Genomic DNA, 19,085 nt, shown 5'->3' on the forward strand with positions numbered 1-19,085 from the left:
GTATCTTTGACATGTTAAATGGCTGCTTCGCTGTGGCACGGTACCTGTGCCGAGAGGGAGGTTGGAAGCAAAGATAGCACCACAATCTATCATATTTATGTATGCATGTAAATATATATATATATATATATGCATTCAACATACATAAATGCAGATTTCAGAATGCTTATATACTAACTGATATGTACGCACCTACATAATATTTCTGCCACAATATTTTCCCATGTTTGTACTCGTTGTCCTGCCATACAATAGGCTCTCCAACACCACTGGTTACCTAAGCCAGACAGTGAGAGGCCCAATATGAATATGAGAAGAGCACGAGTAGCTGCTACAATGACACAAATTAAAAACACTGAACAAAATATTGTGACTTTGAATTAGGCTGCACAAAATCACCCACCAGGGTGATATTTGTACCTTATTTCCAGAATCAGGATCCCCTGTCCCTAAAAATATCTCACTGGCTTCCAGTCACATTATTAGCACACTTGTAAGTGCTTTGCGTGGTACGACAAACTTCAGCCAACTGGCATGGAACTTCAAATTAACGAAAATACACTGATTGTCACTTTAAGATTTAGGAGAGCTGGTTTACAGGTAATACCACATCCAATCTTTTGAATGGCAATACCACTTACACGCTTTGGCATAAAAACCCCGCTGCTGGCACTGACCGAGCAGAACGCTTCACCTGTCCAAACGATGGGTATTCCATATCACTTGAACTATGTAACCTATGAAGTTCGCTTTGGTGCAAGCCAGATGTAGTTTGTATAGTAAACAGATGTTGTATAACACGAAAAATGAGTTTAAGCAACAAAACAGTGAAACAGTGGTATATTGTTGGATGTGCCGAACTCAGACCCAATGCCGTTATTTGGGGGCTGCTGTGGAGACCAGTCCCTGCCACTTGCACAGCCTTTGTATTCTGTCCTATTTCTATAAGCTCAAGGGTCTTCATTCGCAGAAATTTGCTTCATGTTTATCATAATACTGCCTCGCCCAAAGCAGTAACCTATGTCTCTAAATACATGATGTTTGCGTCAAATGTTTCGACTGAAGGCTTCCTTAATCAGTGTTAATATGAACATATTCTCGCAATATTCATTTACAGGTTGGCATATGTGGAAGAACAGGCAGTGGAAAGTCGTCCTTCTCCCTGGCCCTGTTCAGAATGGTCGACACATTTCAAGGTAAGTTGAATAACGCCCATCTCTAGTTTCATTCAAAAGAAATATGAAGCTACCAGCATATTACACAAAGCATTGCTGAACTACTAGCAATACCAACTGGACTGTTACTCCTGTGCTCTTGAATGATGGTTAATACGTCTTGAAATGCGATAAAATCAACAGCCTGGCAATAATTCACTTTCTCTGTATAATTAAGTGATTATTCATGATCTAATAGATTTTCTTTTATCTACTTATGGCATACACAGCTACAAAACACCTACATTGAAATGTGCTTTCTTTCAAAAGCCTTGCATTCGCTCTTTATTTTGTGTGCCCAAAGCTTTGAATGGTCTGACTTTTAATACGTAGATGTGCTCCGTGGACGTCGATTGGGGTTAGCGGGGGGGGAGGGGGGGTAGCAGCTGCTACCTCAGACTTACCTCTCGCTACCTCTGGCCCCTTGAATACCTGAGTCTCAGCCTCCACGAAGTTAGTGACAAGAACAGAAAATAACAAAACGGCTCGGCGAGCCTTGTTTACATGTTATAGTTTCCACTGCTCACCTCTCGTCTAGCTTGTCAGTAGAACAGAATGGAATCTGTGGAGAGGCTAATGGTGGGACGGAGCGTCACACCCTGTGATGTCATCAGGGGCTGGTTGGAACTTATGTCACTTCAGCTAACCAGCAATTAAGGAGTGCATGTCTGCGATCTGCTTCAATTCGTTCACTGAAACATGTTATTGTTTCATTCTTCATATTCTTCCACTTCAGGCTATAAGTATTTTTTAATTTATATATCAGTTTTATGTCCCACATCAACAACTGTCCACTGTGCAACTTCTTTGTAACACTTTTGGAATAGTAGATACATCGGTAGACAATCAAATACATTTTAGACATATTAACTCTTTTAACCACATCAAACATTGACGTTTTTGGGAAACAGTGTCTTCCCTCCACCCACTGATCCTATACATTAAGGTACCATATATGCTTGGAGCAAATTTCTGATTTGTTAGATATTCACAAATATTTCCAGAAATGCTCATGCTTTTTCTGCGACTGTCACAGATTCAAACAAAGGTTCTAATGTGACTGTTTCTCATAAGAAAATTAACACATTCAATTGTAAAATGGGAAAAAGTCGTTCAAACAATGAGGTATATCTCCATACGCCCGCTTTGTCACTCAATATTATGAAAGATTCTATCAAAGCCATTACGATCCTAGACCGTAGATCTCAAATCAAATTTAGAGGCTCCAATTTAACATCTCTCAGGTTAAATACAAATGTAAAAATAGATAGGAAAATGTGAATGCGTGAAGACTGGGCCACAAAAGGGATGAATCTCCTTAAGGACGGATACCAAGCTGAAGACTACCCTTCCTCCTTTGCTGTGTTACAATCTAACCACAAACTTCCAAATTCAGACTTTTGTAAATATCTGAGACTTAAAACAGTTATCAACAAACTAAACATTTCACATCTCTCTGGTTGCTTTCAATACCTGGTGACAATTTCTATACAAGAACATTCTGCTAGTAGCATGTACAAACAAAGTCTTAGGGAACGTTAACAATAAGATAAATTAGAACATTGTCATGAAATAGGAGAAATCTTTTAATCAGAAAGCTACCAATGGAAAAAGGTTGGCACTACAAGTCCAAAATACAAGATCTCTCCCCTCCTATATCAATGCAAATATTGGGCTACTCCAAGATGTTATTCATCCCCTGTCAGACTGTATAAACAGGGTCTCATTGACTCCCCCAAATGTGGATGCTACCCAGAGAGCAAGTAGATCTACACCATATGCTATACTATTGCGCCAATGTTAGAAATGTATGGTTCGATCTCTCTGATCCTCCGCTAACAATTGGCATCAAGACAATTTTATGTGAATGGTAGAGCTCCAACAATGTTTCACATCACACACGGTGAGCGTGCGCATGTGTATAAGAAGTTCAGACCATATGTGATTCCCAACAACTATAATATTAGATCAGCTAACCCTCTGTGGAACAGTTTTGATCTATACTTACAAAAGGCTAAACCTTCTTACACATCTATGCACATAATTTCTTCTTAACCAATTTGGATTATCACAATCTTATTTCTGTCCCACTTCCAGCTTCCTTATCTCCAACTCCTCTGGTCATCCCAACCCCATCTTCTCCTCCTCTGTGTAAAAGGGTCTATTCCTCTTTCTTCTTCTCCCTCGCTTTTCTGCTTTCATTTCATTCTTCTTTTATTTCACTGATTTTTATGAGACTTCATTATGTTCACAGCAATTCACTGACTAAATCATCTTAAATGTTCCCAATCTATTACAAGATATACAGAAATGCTAATCATATTAATATGTTTAGATTGATTAATTATACCTTTCATTCGAAACTATGTTTATTTTACGTATATGGAAGAAATGTATATTGCTTCCTGTGCTGTATTATATGTCTTTAAAAAGCTAATGAAAAGTTTTGAAATGAAATAATAAGTTGTATCTCTAACCAAATGTGTTACAGGCAGGCATGCTTTGGCATATATTTCCAGTCAATTATTAAGTTGGTGACATTTATCAGAATACATTTAGGGCCAGAACTGGTTGCAGAACTTTTACAAAGGGGAATCTATGAGCACCCCTATTTGAGGGTCTAAATCCCAGTTTGATAAATCTGGAAACGTCTTGCGAAATGGGTCCGAAACAAACAAGCGTGCATCTATAACCAGTGGCGGCTCGCCGAGGGGGTGCTGCGGGGCGGTAGAGCAGGGCGGGGGAGGGGCAGGGTGGGGGAGTAGCGGAGTCCGACATTCGACGGACAGGAGTAAGGTAAGTAATTAAATAAATAAAACAATCTACCTTGCGCGTGCTGCATCGCCAACCTCAGGAATATTGCTGCTCTTGCACTTACGAGAGTTTAACCAACCATCTCATTCTGGTGTGAATGGGAGAGTCAACTGACTCAGACACTGGGTTTAATGATGACGAGCTGCATCTAGGCTCATCCCCAAAACCTGACTTTGGTTCAGCCCCTTTATCTAGTTCTCCATTGGCTGCCACCAGAAATACATACTTGCCAGCAAGTAGCCTAGCACTTCCCACAGTTTTCAGTCTTCAGAGCTCTGAAGCACCCGACAGCAGTGTAGCTCCTCCATAGTGAGTCACGTCCATGCTATTGGTTTGGTGTCATCATGAACTGTAAATGGTAAACAGTCTGTGAAGGACTGTTTTTCAGATGTTTAGAGCATCCATCAGGGGAGCATGCAATGACAACAAGTCTTTAGATATGTCTTTTTTACAGATCATAATACAAGTCTTCATTTAACTGGAGGAAGTATCGAGTTAATTCAGTCTGCATTTTCAAATAGCGGGGACATTATGCTGGATTCAGCTCTACTGAAGAATAAACGCAATCCAATAGCCACCACTTTTAGTGTTAGCAGATGTGAAAGAGGAATTCTCTCATATTGGAGCTACTGGAAAGGTACATTTGTAGGAACCCTGCAGGCTCAAAGTAATTAGATATATCCAAAGAGAGTGGACCAGGAGCACTTATAGGTCCAGCATACATGCTCCCAACTAGATCAGAGTTAACAACAAAGGGAATGCACTTCCTTTAGTCGAAAGATGAAGCATGTGAGGTTGGTTGTGACATGAGGATTCATCCTGGGGAGTCTGACTCCTCAGGAGCAAGAGCCCTCACACATCCCAAAGAGTATCATGCTTCATCACAGGGCATGCTTCTTGTTGGGCTGGCCCTGCAATGCACAACGGGCACCTGCAAGGAGCCTCTTTGTCGGAGATCTTTTGGATTTTATGCCATATGTGAGGGTGTGGGGCTGCTGATGTAAACTGCTGTGTAAGAAATGTGTATGTGTGAAAAGTGCATATTAAAATAGACTAAGTGGTCCTCAAGGGAGTTTAATGAATGAGTCCACTTGTCTAGTCAAAATAGCGGTGGCTATCAGAAGAGACTATGATCTGTGATACCTCAGTGGGTCAACATGTTTCTTGCCGTAATATGTCACTATAGAGCTTGTGGCAGTTCATCAGGACCAGAGTTTCCTAATATACGCATTGGTAGGAATCACGAATTGTGTATTTCCAAAAGATTACCAATCACAAGTAACGAAAATTAGTATAAATTGATACGTTAGTGCAATGATGCTGAACACCGACCCTATTAAGGTAATAGTAATGCCTCCTTGAGTAGAAGCAGAGGAAATCGGGTAGGTATTCCCGCGGTGTTTGTGGGAAGACCGAGCCCCGTCTCTGCTTCTCATACTTTCTAGGAAGTACCATGTTACATGGATTTGTTTTTAAAAATATGTAAAAAAATAAAAAAGACACTATACTACACCATATTTCACATACGTAGTGTACTACAATGTCTTTACAATTATTTACATATATAAATCCTTATTACAAAAAACAGAGCGCTGTAGTAAAACATACAAAATACCACACTACTAATATGTTTGTAAATTGTTAAATTATAAATACACTGTACTTCACCATATTTCACAAATAAAGTGGCGTACAGTGGCGTTTTCATTTTTACTATATATACTATATATTTAAATGTTTTTTCATTGAAGTACTGCAGTACTTTGTATGTACTGGCGTACTTCTCGGTAAACTAATTTAAAATTATATACAAAAAAAACATTTCTCTACCTATTACCATTTTATTAAAATAGTAATTAGGTAAGGAACAACAATAATACATACTATTTACCTATATATAAGACACTAAACCAGAACGCAGCCGAAGTGTGCTAAAAACTACATAGCTGCCTTTTATGTTTTGTAAATACAGCAATTAGCCAATCATATACTGGCTTGTTATCTGCATGTACCACAGTATACTGTGAAGGTACTGCGGTATACCGTGCACAATTTATAACTATGTATTTTGACACTTAGAACTTTTACACTTCTTAAACTATTTACAGCTGCTACCAAATATTACCATTTACACACCAAACTCTATATTCCAGCCACATTACAGCTACATCTGTTCATACTCTTTCCCGCTACGCCTGGTTACATTTACACACTCCACTCCACTTCACTCTATGCCGTTCCACTGTACGCCACTACACTATACGCTATTCCACTCTACGCCACTCCACTCTCGGTAACTACACTATACACAATTCTACTATATGGTAATCCACACTATATCACTGCACTGTACGCTAATACACTATTCTACTCATTCTATGACATTCCAGTGTAGGCCATTCTATTGTACACCCTTCCAATCTATGCCACTGTCATCTTTGCTATTAAAATGTATGCAATTCCACTCTTCACCACTATACTCTACGCTATTCCACTCTATGGCACTCTCGTTTATGCCACTCTACTGTATGCTATGCCCCTGTATGCCACTACACTCTATGCCACTACGCTATACGTCACTCCACTCTATAACACTCCAGTGTACGCTATTACTCTACTCCACTCCACTCTACACCATAGGATATTCCATTCTATGCCACTCCATTCAAAGCCACTTCAGTCTACGCCACTCCACTGTACCCCACCCCACTCTACGCCACTCCACTATCTGCAACTCCACTGTACCCCACACCACTCTACACTATTCCACTATACAACTCTCCATTATGTGCCACACCACTTTATGACACTCCATTGTACACCATTCCACTGTACGAAACTCCACTATATTCTGTTCCACTCTACTCTCTCCACTCTATGCCACTCCAGTCTACGCCACTCCACTGTATGCCATTCCACACTGTTACTCCACTCTACACTATTCCACTGCACACTACTACACTGTACACCACTACAATGTGCCTCACTCTACTATATGCCACTCCATTGTATGCTATTCTACTCCACACCAATTTACTATATGCTATTCCACTCTACACCACTCCACTCTACAACACTCCACTGCACGTCATTCCACTATATGCCACTCCTCTCTCCACCACTGTACTGGACGCCACTCAATGTCACTCCACTCTTTGGTATGCCTCTGTATGAAACTTCCCTGTATGCCCCTCCAATCTATGCTATGCCACTCTACACCACTCCACTTTATGCGACTCCACACTACCTCACACCATTCTATATCACTGCAGTCTGTGCAACTCTACTGTATGCCACTCCAATGTGCGGCACTCCATCAACGCTACTACACTCTATGCTAAATTCACTGTATGCAACTCCACTTTATGCCACTCCACTCTGCACTATTTCACTGTATGCCACTCCACTCAAAACCACTCCATTCTTTGCCAATCCACTATACGCTATTCCACTCCACGTCACTCCACTCTGCGCCACTCCACTTTGCACTATTCCACTGGATTTCCACTTAATGCCACTATACTCTAACTCACTCCACTGTGCGCCACTACACTCTACGCAACTCCACTGTATCCTATTCCACTCTATCACACCCCATTCTATGCCACTCCGCTCTATGCCACTCCACTGTATGCAATTCCACACTACGCCACTCCAATTTACTCCACTCTACCCCACTCTCCTCTATGCTGTTCAACTCAATGGCAGTTCACTCTGTCACTCCTCTCTACACTACTACACTCTACACTATTCCATTGTACACGACTCCACTCTATATCAATTCACTCAATGCTATTCCCCTCTACCACACTACACTCTACGCCACTTCACTGTATGCTATTCTTCTGTACAGTACCCCACTTTATCCCACTCCACTCTACGCCACTCCACTCTACACCACTCTATTGTACACCACTCCAGTCTATGCTAATCTACTGTACGCCCCTCTAAGCTACTACACTCTTTTCTCTCCACTCTACGCCACTCCCCTCTTTGCCACTCAACTATAAACTGTTCCAGTCTATGACACTCCAGTCTGCGCCACTCTACTCTATGCTATTACACTTCATGCCAGTAAACTCTATCTCACTCCACTGTACACCACTACACTGTCCACCACTCCACTGTACGCCACTCCACTGTGTGCTATTGCTCTCTACCCCACTCCTCCCTAAGACAGTCCACTCTACACCACTCCACTCTATTATACTCCACCACTCCACTGTACACTATTCCAGTCTATGCCAATCCACTGTATGGAACTCCAGTCTACGCAACTCCACTGTACGGAACTCCACTCTATGCCACTCCACTATGCACTTTTACACTGCATGCAACTACACTCTATGCCATTCCACTCTATGCTATTCCACTCTGCACCACTCCACTTTACCCTGCCCCACTCTATGCCACTCCACTGTACACTATTCACTGTGCGCCACTCTACCGTATGCCTGTCCACTCAATGCCACTCCAGTCTACGCCACTCCACTGTACGCCACTTCACTCTATGCTACTTAAGCCTACTTTACTCCACTATATGTAACTTCACTCTATGCTATTCCACTCTATGCTACTCCACTCTATGCAACTCCACTGCACACCATTCCACTGTACGGCACTTCACTGTACCCCACTCCCCTTTACGGTACTCCACTCTACGCCACTCCACTATACGCTATTCCAGTGAAGGCCACCCCAGCCTACCCAGCTCCACTCCACTGTACCTCACTCATCAACACTGTACTCCTTTGAACGAAAGTCTATGCTCCTTCACGCTACCACACTAGACTACTCACCATAACACTCCTCTGTACAACAGTGTACTTTAATCAATGCAAGTCAACTTTACTCAATGCCATTGTACGAGTCTCTACTATACTCTACAACTCTCTATGCAACTCCCTCTATGCCATTTCACCCCACTTTACTATACTGTGCTCTAGAACACACTACTCCACTGTACTCCACTACTGCACTCTACGCCACTCCACTGCTCGCTACCTTATGCCCCTCAACTCTACGTTAATCTGTGCCACAACAGTCTAGCATACTGTACCACAATCTACATTCCTCCATGCCACTCTACTTTACAACACTGTAATCCACTCGGTCACACTCCACTCTACAACAATGTCCTACAATCTACTACATGCTGGTCCACTCCACTGTACAACACACCACTCAACTCTCCAACACTTTACTGCACTCTGTGCTACACCACTCCACTCTACTCTGTGCCATCCTATTCCACAACACGCTTTTACACTCTATGCTGCACCACTTCACTGGACTCCACTCCACTCCACTCTTCAACTGCACAACACTTTACCCCACTCTGTGCCAGTGTACGACACTTCACTCTACACCGTTCAAGTCTACCATACTCTACTGCACTCTATGTAACTCCACTATACAACACTCCGTGACACTATACCATACACTATACAACCTTCTACTCCAATCTATGTCCCTACTCTATGTCCCTACACTCCACTGTATAACACTCTACCTCACTCTATGACACTTCCCAATGCTCTACATCACACCACAGTACTGTACAAAACGCCACTCCAATTTATGACAGTCCATGATACACCCCGGCACTCTATTGCACGTCACACCACAGTACTGTAATGTACAACATTCCACTCCACTCTCTAACACTTTACTCTACTTTAAACTAAGCCACTCCACTCTGGTCTAATGTATGAGACTGCACTGTACAACACTCTCCTCCACTCTACTGTACGACACTCCACTTAACTACACTCCACTCAACCACACTAGCCTTTCTTGAAAAAAAATATTAAACTTCAATGAAAAAAACAAAGGTTAAACCTTGGTTATAGTTGGGAAAATGAAGTTATTATTTCTATACAAACCAATCCTAAACTACACAAGTATTAGAAATTCTTAAGTTGTAGTTATTCCTTAAATTTATAATTTAGGCACCACCTTTGAATTACTATAACTTCATTTATTATTTCTACACAAATAAAACTTGAACTACACAAACATTACGCATTGGAAAGTTAAACGTATACCTTGAATATATAATTTATGCAATACCTTCAAATTACTATCACTGACTCACCTTAATACACAGTGCATTGAACTCCTTAGCCACACTACATTAACTATACCTCACCACTCTACCATGCATTGACTTTTCACAATTCAAGTGATTTCCAATGTCATAAGCGTTGTTGTAAATGCTATGATTTCACATAGCATAGGTGATGTAATATGAATGTGTAGAAGCAGTGCATGTAGAAGGTGCGAGGTATTGATCGTGTAATGTGGCTACCGAGTTCAATACACTGTGTATGAGGGTGCACAAGTATGTATGTATATATATGTGTGTGTGTGAATGTGAATGTGAATGTGTTGTGTATATACATATATATATGCACATATATATATATAGTCACTGAACTGAAGGTTGTTCTAAGCATCTCTCTGCAATATTCAAAAATTCAATTACAATCAGACATTCCGAGGGATGGTTGGTAGCATTTCCAAGACATGACAAGAATTGAAGAAGTCGAAAGTGTTCTTTCAAACAGTATTTCCTTCCAGCTCAATATTCTAAACTCTTTCAACCTTTATAAGGCCATTGATGGCATTTCACTGTCTATAGCACCATTTCCTCTGCACTGCAGATCACATCAGGTACCCGGTATGTGGAGAAACTCCGAGACTTTTGCTCAGGTGTTTTCTAACTGGAATCTGCTACTAGACCCAAAGGTAAAAAACGTTCCGGCTCTGGGTCCAAGTGGCAGGGCCATGCCCCCAGTCACACAGTGCAGTCAAATTCTCTTTGTTTTACATAATTTTCTTCATTTTGCCAATGTGGCTGCAGCAATGCATTTACAAAAGAGGATGTGTTTCAAATTTGTTGAATTGCTGTGATTTTGTTGTAAAAAGTGTGTTCAAACTGATTCTCATTCAATGTCTGATTGTTCAGTGGACTAATGCATCCACTAATAGAATCTATGCTTGACCACGTGCCACTAGACCAAATCAGCCTTTCACCTCTCTGAGATTGTAAACATGAACACCATTCAGTTGAATGACAAGAAACCCTTTTTGTTCAACACAAAGATGCCCTTCGGGGTGGGTGGGTGCTTTATAAATACACATTATGTTATTCTCAGCCTATCTATTGTGATTGTGGCACCTTTCTCTACTGCACATTGTGATAATCAAAATATGTGATAACCTTGTTATAAGTTCCCACACATATGTCAACCCTTTAGTAAAACTAGACTAGGGTGTATGAATTGGTGGAGAAAGTCTTGTATGCAGGTCTTCAGAAAGCATTTAGCATTTAATTTTTGCCTTCACATTATCCACATTAATTTAGGATGTAAATCTTTAACAGTTGCCCATTTATGGATCACATTTTCTTCAGATTCATACTAAGCAGCATCACTTGGCTTCTATAAGAGGCCATGAGTTAATTTTCATGGCCTTTCACTTTAGGTACCTCAAATGCAACTGATTTAGGCAATTACACAAAAGACACACAGTTGATGGATGGAATGCTGAACAAATCAAAACATTCATCCCCAGTCAAGAGATCTGGGTTAAATCCATAATTCTTTTGCTCACCATGCCACCCAAGTTTAGACCTGGCCTGTGCCTCATGGGAACAGTCCAGCCCGAACTGCCAAGCCAGGTCCTCCCTGGACCGGAAATAAGCATCCTAGGACTGGTTTCGGGGTTCACCCCTCATCAGCTAGGATAGCTTAAATCCAGTGGCACAGTGAGCCCGGGACCCACGTATGGGCATACCCAGGGCATTTAGGGCGAGGAAGCAAAAGACACACAGTTGATGGACAGAATGTTGAACAAATCAAAACATTCACCCCCATTGAAGAGATCTGGGTTATATCCATCATTCTTTTGCTCACCATGCCACCCCAGTTTAGACCTGGCCATATGCAAATCAGCCTTGACCCTGTGCTTCATGGGAACAGTCCAGCCCGAACTGCCAAGTCAGGTCCTCCCTGGACTGGAAACAAGCATCCTAGGACCGGTTTCGGGGTTTCACCCCTCAACAGCCAGTAATCAAGCTAGCCTGGCTGATGAAGGGTGATGCCCTGAAACCGGTCCCAGGATGCTTGTTTCTGGTCCAGGAAGGACCTGGCTAGGCAGTTCGAGCTGAACTGTTCCCACAAGGAATAGGGTCAAGACTGATTTGCATATGGCTGGGTCCAAACTGGTGTGGTGAGCAAATGAATGATGGAATAAACCCAGATCTTTGTGACTCGGGTGAATGTTTGCATTGTCCAGCATTCTGGCCATCAATTGTTTCTTTTGCATATGTCCCCCTGTTGCAGGGATTCTGCTTATACACAGAACTATGCGTAGAACCCCAGGACCTCAGTGAATTGTGGTGTACCAGAAACTCACCTCAGAACCCAGAACCCAGTATCCGGCTAGCATAAGTGTCCCATTCGTTATCCGAGATTTGGCTCGGTGATCCCAATGAAAAGACAACCCAGAACAAGCTACTCAGGGTACTCTCAGGAATGGTGGGAATCGGAAATACCTGTTCGTATATTATTCTCACATCAGTCCACAACAAGAATCAAATGAGACACGGTGAAAATAAAAAGAGTTTATTTTTATAGACCACGTGTCCTAAGATGCAGTACTTTGGCTAATACAAGCAGACAAATGATTATAATTAAAACCATCAGCATCGTTACAATACCATAGAATATAAAAGGAGTGATCATGTTCTAATGACAGTGGATACTACCACCTTCCTGAGGAAATATGAATTTTGTGATCAGTTGTGTCCCCTATCGTAGACCCCAACGGCTCCATGTGCATGCTATAAGTACATGTATGTTCCCTCCAGTTCCAGTTATGAAGACGCAAATACATGTGCGTCCACCGTCAACATGTCCTCTTTCAGATCCGCCATGAATGGGTCAGATATTCCATTCCTAAGTATGAAAGGCCACCGACTTTATGTGGTTCACTTTCCACATTTTACAGATTCAGGCGAGTAGGCCCTGAATTCTGCCATCAAGCCTTTTCCTGCCTTCTGCCTCTGAAAGCTCCAGTCCGAGCCTGCATCTGTATCCATGAACTTTGTCCTACTCCCTGCGCGGCTAACGGTGCCTGATCCAGCCTGTTGCCTGCCAAAAACTGTATTTCACCTTCAAGATTATCTGCTCCGCTCCTCATCCGATGCATTCCTGTCTAGTAGTTTAGGTAAACATTCTTCCAGCTACCGTGCTAAGGGCCAGGCCTCGCTGTCCTCGTGCAAGTAATTCATAGCCCCTGTTACCATGGAAGATTCCTGCCCCCTCGCATCTCATGTAGACACTTAGACGCTTTTACACGCACTAACAGTCAGTATAGAATAGATTCTGTCCGAGAGACCTTTCCTTTTGGATAATACAGTTCTTTAAACATAAGATATTAGATATGATTTGGGATTAGGTTGACATGACCCCCCAGACTTCTGTCTCCACATGTAGAGCTAAATGTCAAGCCCCCTTCACCCTCTAGTTGCACGTCAATCACACGTCATGCGGCTGCGCGCGCATCTCTGCCAAATATTTCTGCTGACATTGCAGGATTCTCTTATGGATCCACCCACTAGTGACATCATGTATAATGACGTTTTCTAAGTTACGCCTATATGTCCGCCTTTTTTAGTTACGTATGCATATTTTATCTATATTATCAGCTGTTACGCCTCTTGCATCTGTCTTAATGTAATGCTTTCCATATAAATACCATTACTTGTCAATAATGTATTGCCTTCCTTCCTGAACTTTCGTGGTGATGGAATTTGAAGCCTGCAGTTCGAATTGTATTTCCTTTGTAGAGGAATAAAGCCTTTTAGAACCTCTAATACCACGGATTCTGCCTCTTATATTTACTGAGTTATTCTTACTAGACTTTACCGCATAAAAAATAGTACCGGTAATGAAATATTTACCACATAAATTGGTGCCCGAATAGGGACACTTTCTCATCTCACGCGCCGGAGGTGCGTTGCAGGCCCGGTCTCCTGCCACAGCTGAACGGACAAAAACGCGTACCTGCAGGATTTCCTGTATCTCCCTCCGGCCAAGCGGGGGCGACTGAGGCTGCGATCAACACCCAGACGAGGCGGTGAGAAGTGCGAAGTATCCCGACCAGAGCCTAGCTGAGAGAGCAAGATCCGAGGTATACAGAGGCCCACCAGGTTCCGAAGTTCCGAGTCCAGTCGAGTCGAGTCCTGTCCGGTCCAGTTTCAGTTCAGTTCCGAGGCCTTCCGTTCCGAGCTACCCGGTGAGTACCATTGCCGGGGAGGCATTTAACGTGCACATAGTCTGTGCCGGTCAAGACGGGTTTGGGTACACAAATCCGGTCTGCACTGTTTCAGCAGTGTATCTGTACTGTTTAGCAGTATATCTAGTATGTCTTGCATATAAATAAGAATTATCTAGTGTCAGTATTATGTCAGTAACTAGTTTTCTATTAGTTATCATCGTTCGTTAAATGTTAAGTGTTAAATGTTTTAAATACGTTCTACATATTGTGGTGTGAATGACTGTTCATTATTGTGTTTACTGTATTAAGTGTGTTTAAGATTAAGTAACCAGATCTAAAAATGCCGCTCTTTTCGAAATTAAGACAGATCAAAACTAGAAAAGGTGTACTCGAAGAAGCTGTTCCCATTCCACCTAGGGACACTCCAGGATACTTTATGTGTCATAAGCATGGCCTAGATGCCGTATTATTTCTTGATTTATGGGTGGACTACACCAAGGATTTTCCAGAAAGTCAGAGATGGCCCGCAGCGGGGACCTGGGATGCAGATTGCATCATGAGAGTAGAAGAAGAATTATGGAAAAAGAAAGCCAGACAGTCACAGAAAGATGCCATTGAATTATGGCGTAAAGAATCATATAGACGTACAGAAAAAGCGTTCAGACAGGAAAAGAAAGGTAGGGAGAATTCGAATAAAACCCGAGAAAATCTATTAATTGAGGAAGGTACCCGAGTAAAATCAGAACAAGTAGATAGACAAAGAAACACTCTTATGAATGGTATGTATCCTCTTCTGGCCGAAGGGTTACCTAAGGCTACCCCGGAAATACCAAAAGACTTGACTCCTCCATTGCTCCCGATAAAAACACATCCTAAAACAGCAAAGGACGTTTTCCTTTCCTCCTATTTAGATGACGTAGCTCCCGAGTATGCTAATTCCACCCCACATACACTGCTTGCCGATGGTGTTCAACATCAAGAGCATCCGTCTGTATCCCCGCAACAACAAACTCCTACACAAGTTCCAACAGATCCGTCCGTTTCTACTGTTTTTCCCGCATCTACAATTTCTATCTTACGTCCAACGAATCCTTTCTTGCCCAGCACCTCAGATGGTGCTACAGGAGGTACGACAGACATGTTTGCCACACCGCCGCGAAATAAACAGACCCTTAGAGATTTAGCACTCCAACGTACACCCCAACTAGCGACATCCGACATGTTTAAAGAACAGCTTGTGGATTGTAGATACGACCCAGTGCCAGTTAAACAGGATAGATTGCTAATATCATCACTACGTATACGACGAGCCACATTGTATTTAATGACGATACCAGGAATGGTTGAACACCTAGACAATATATATCGCTTTGTCCAAACAGGGCGAGGTCCAGAGAGTATTAACGAAGCTATGGAATACCAGAAAGTGGATGTCCAAAGACAACTACTACGTTTTCTCATAAACTGCGTGATTAGGAACCAAGACAGGCCTGGGGCAGATCATGATACCATGCAAAAACTTGCCAAATGGGGTCAGAACATATCAGACGAGAAACATGATAAACAGGCGTGTATAATAGCCATGTATCGAAAGATCCGCAAGGAAGTAGAACGAATACATAAAGAAAGACGAGAAGCAGACAGAATTGAATCAGAGGAAGAGGAGGAGCAAGAATCAGAACAATTAGAAACGATAGCTTATGTAGGTAGAGGAAGACCCCATAATAATACTAGAGGCTTTAATGATCCGATACGTCCAGAATGTAATAGACATTTTCCAAACCCTATGTTAAATACAAGATCCCCTGAACACCTATTCCAAGCCGCTGATAAATTACTCCGAGATCGAAGGGGGTACCATATACTCGATTCCATGGACGAATTAGCCAGGTCAGCAGTACAATGGGCTGACAGTCCCAGCGAATACAATGATGATGCACTAGCACACACGTTTCTGAATCTTGCCCCATACGAACAGCGTTTAGCTAGTATATACATGATTCAACACCTCCTTATATTATATAAAAGCCAACACTCCGATCCAGGACCCTTACCTGACATATTGACAGAACTACTCACGAATAAATGGAGAGGGTCAGGTACTGATTTGATTAAAGAAATTCTAGAATTTCGAAACCAGTATATAGCTTTCGTGTGCCCAGAACACGTTCCAGTTGCCATTATGGGAAGAAAAATGTATCACATAGATAGACAGAATCCGTTACGCGAAGTACACCCAATCAGAGGTGAAGGTAATAACTTTACACGCGTGTTTGTGTACACGCCTATAACTAAAATTGAATTATTAGAAATGAAGAAAGTAGTACCCAGCCATGACAAGGATCCAGCAGGTTTCCACCGTGAGATAAAAGACATGTTACTCATGGGAGAGTATACCTACCCCGACATTATGAAAATATTGAAAGTGCTAATGCCTGCCGGTATTTACGAGAAACTCAAAGAAAAGGAATGGGAGGTGGGAGACCAAAAGATAGATTGGACAGCATTAGAAAACGAAGAAAAGGCCCGAGCTGCAGGATCAGGGCTTGGGGAAAAGACTACAGCACTACCAGGATTACTAGTGCAGGTATTGCCACGTTTATTAACTACGAAAAAGGAGGACTGGGGTGCAATCTCAGCCTGTAAACAAAAACAAGATGAAGACACTAGTGATTTCTATTCCCGATTTGAAAAATGTTTTGGTATTAATAGTGGCATAAAAGCAAGTAGCGAGTCATATCCACATCTGTTTGTGACAAAATTAGTTGAAAATTCCCTGCCACAAGTTAAGAATAGAGTATTGAAATTTGAGAGTACCTGGCAAGGTAACACCCCGTCACAGATGTTACAGATGTTACAATATCACCACAATAGAATTAGAGAAGAACAAGAACATGAACAAAGACGTATGAAAGATACGAAAATGAAAATGCTTGTTGCTCAGTCAGTTCCAGCTGATGGTCATCAAAAGGGTGACTCAACAGGTTCAGTTAAAGGGACATGCAACTATTGTAAACAACAAGGTCATTATATACACGATTGTCCAGTCCTGAAACATAATAGTGCCACAGGTAGAACCCAGGAAAGACCACGTCCACCTAGACAGGATCAGAATCAACAACAAATCCCTCAGCATGCACAACCTAGGTCAGCTCCGCAACAACTAGCTCCGCAACAGGCAGCTCCACAACAGACCGTAGCACCACCTCAAGTGCAGCCTATTGCTGCCACACAAGCAACAACACAACAGATGTATCAGTACGCACAAGCAGATTATCCCGATTATCAGCGATACACATGAAATAGCCTAGAGAGGGAAGTTGGCTTACCCCTTATTGAGGTTCCTGTAGACCAAGAGGGACCTTATGTACATAGTGAACTATTAGGGGAAGACAGAAAGTTTTTACTTGATACAGGGGCAAGCAGAACAACTATACGACGCAGTGAAGTTCCAGAGGCACCCCTCTCAGGCTCACAAAATATTTCCCTTGGATTCTCAGGAAAACCTATAATTAATGACGTAACACAACCTCTTCCACTCACGGTTGGTCCATTGACACGTACTACAGATTTATTGCTTACTAAATCATGCCCAGAAAACTTGTTAGGTATAAAAACATTGAAAGCTCTAGGAGCTATAATATGTTGTTCTCCGGAAGGAGTACGATTATTTCTACGTGACTTTAAAGGTCACTATGTGTCCAGAGACATGGACCACCGGCTGCAGAGTTTACCTACACATTTATGGGCACAAGGCCCCACTGACGTTGGTTGCATGAACATTACACCATATCGAGTCACACTAAAAACAGGAGTAGTACTACCACGAATGCGACAATACAAGTTACCACCAGATGCTGTTGTGGCTTTGCTGCAAATCATTGACGAGCTCATTGCACAAGGAGTGGTTGTCGAAACCGACTCCAATGTATGTAATTCCCCGATAATTCCGATTCTTAAAAGAACGGATCCAAAAGCACCACCAGTATATCGATTAGTTATTGATCTGCGCGAACTAAATAAATGTATTGTACCACAATACCCTGTGGTCCCAGATATCTCTTCATTACTAACAGCTATTGATTCAGAAGCAACGTTCTTCACTGTAATTGACCTCAAGAATGCTTTCTTTAGCGTCCCAATCGATCCGGAAAGTCAATATCTGTTCGGATTCAGTTTAAATGGACGAAGTTTTAAATTCACACGCGCTCCTCAAGGATTTACAGAAAGCCCCAGCATCTATAGCCAAGCACTGAAACGAGAACTTGACAGTATCCACATGCCAGTTAACACTGCCTTGCTTCAATATGTCGATGATCTGCTGATCACCGCCCGAAGCGAACCTGAATGTGAAAAAGCGTCACTGACGGTTTTAAAATTTATGGCCGACAAGGGGCACAAGGTGTCCCCTTCTAAGCTGCAATTCTGTGTCCAGCGAGTTGTTTACCTTGGGCACTCGCTGTCCAAGGAGGGAAGACAGCTTACACCTGATCGCATCCAGTTAATCGCTAACATGCCACCACCCAAGACACAAAAGGAGGTGCGGGCTTTTATAGGTCTCACGTCATACTGTAGGCAGTGGATCCCTCAATATGCATTTCTAGCAAAACCACTCATCCAGTTGACAACACAGGAGGCAGCCACATCGACTGTACTCCCTTGGACTCAAGAACATACACATGCCTTTGAAAGCTTAAAGAAAGCTTTATGCCAAGCACCTGTTTTAGCAACACCATGTTACAGTAAACAGTTTACACTCTTTGTTACAGA

The 19,085-nt window shown here is 42.2% G+C and overlaps 1 protein-coding gene across 2 annotated transcripts in view; it reads left to right on the top strand.

Annotated features, from left to right (window-relative positions):
- The window catches only part of ABCC8 (ATP binding cassette subfamily C member 8), a 1,425,084-nt gene that overhangs the window by 1,287,558 nt on the left and 118,441 nt on the right, over nt 1–19,085 (top strand). For both annotated transcript variants that reach the window (XM_085648067.1, XM_085648068.1), the window contains one exon: nt 1,118–1,196. In XM_085648067.1, coding sequence (XP_085504193.1) covers nt 1,118–1,196 — 79 coding nt within the window. The remainder of the gene's footprint in view (nt 1–1,117; nt 1,197–19,085) is intronic.

The sequence above is a fragment of the Triturus cristatus genome, chromosome 3_2 (assembly GCF_964204655.1).
Source record: "Triturus cristatus chromosome 3_2, aTriCri1.1, whole genome shotgun sequence".
NCBI lineage: Eukaryota > Metazoa > Chordata > Amphibia > Caudata > Salamandridae > Triturus > Triturus cristatus.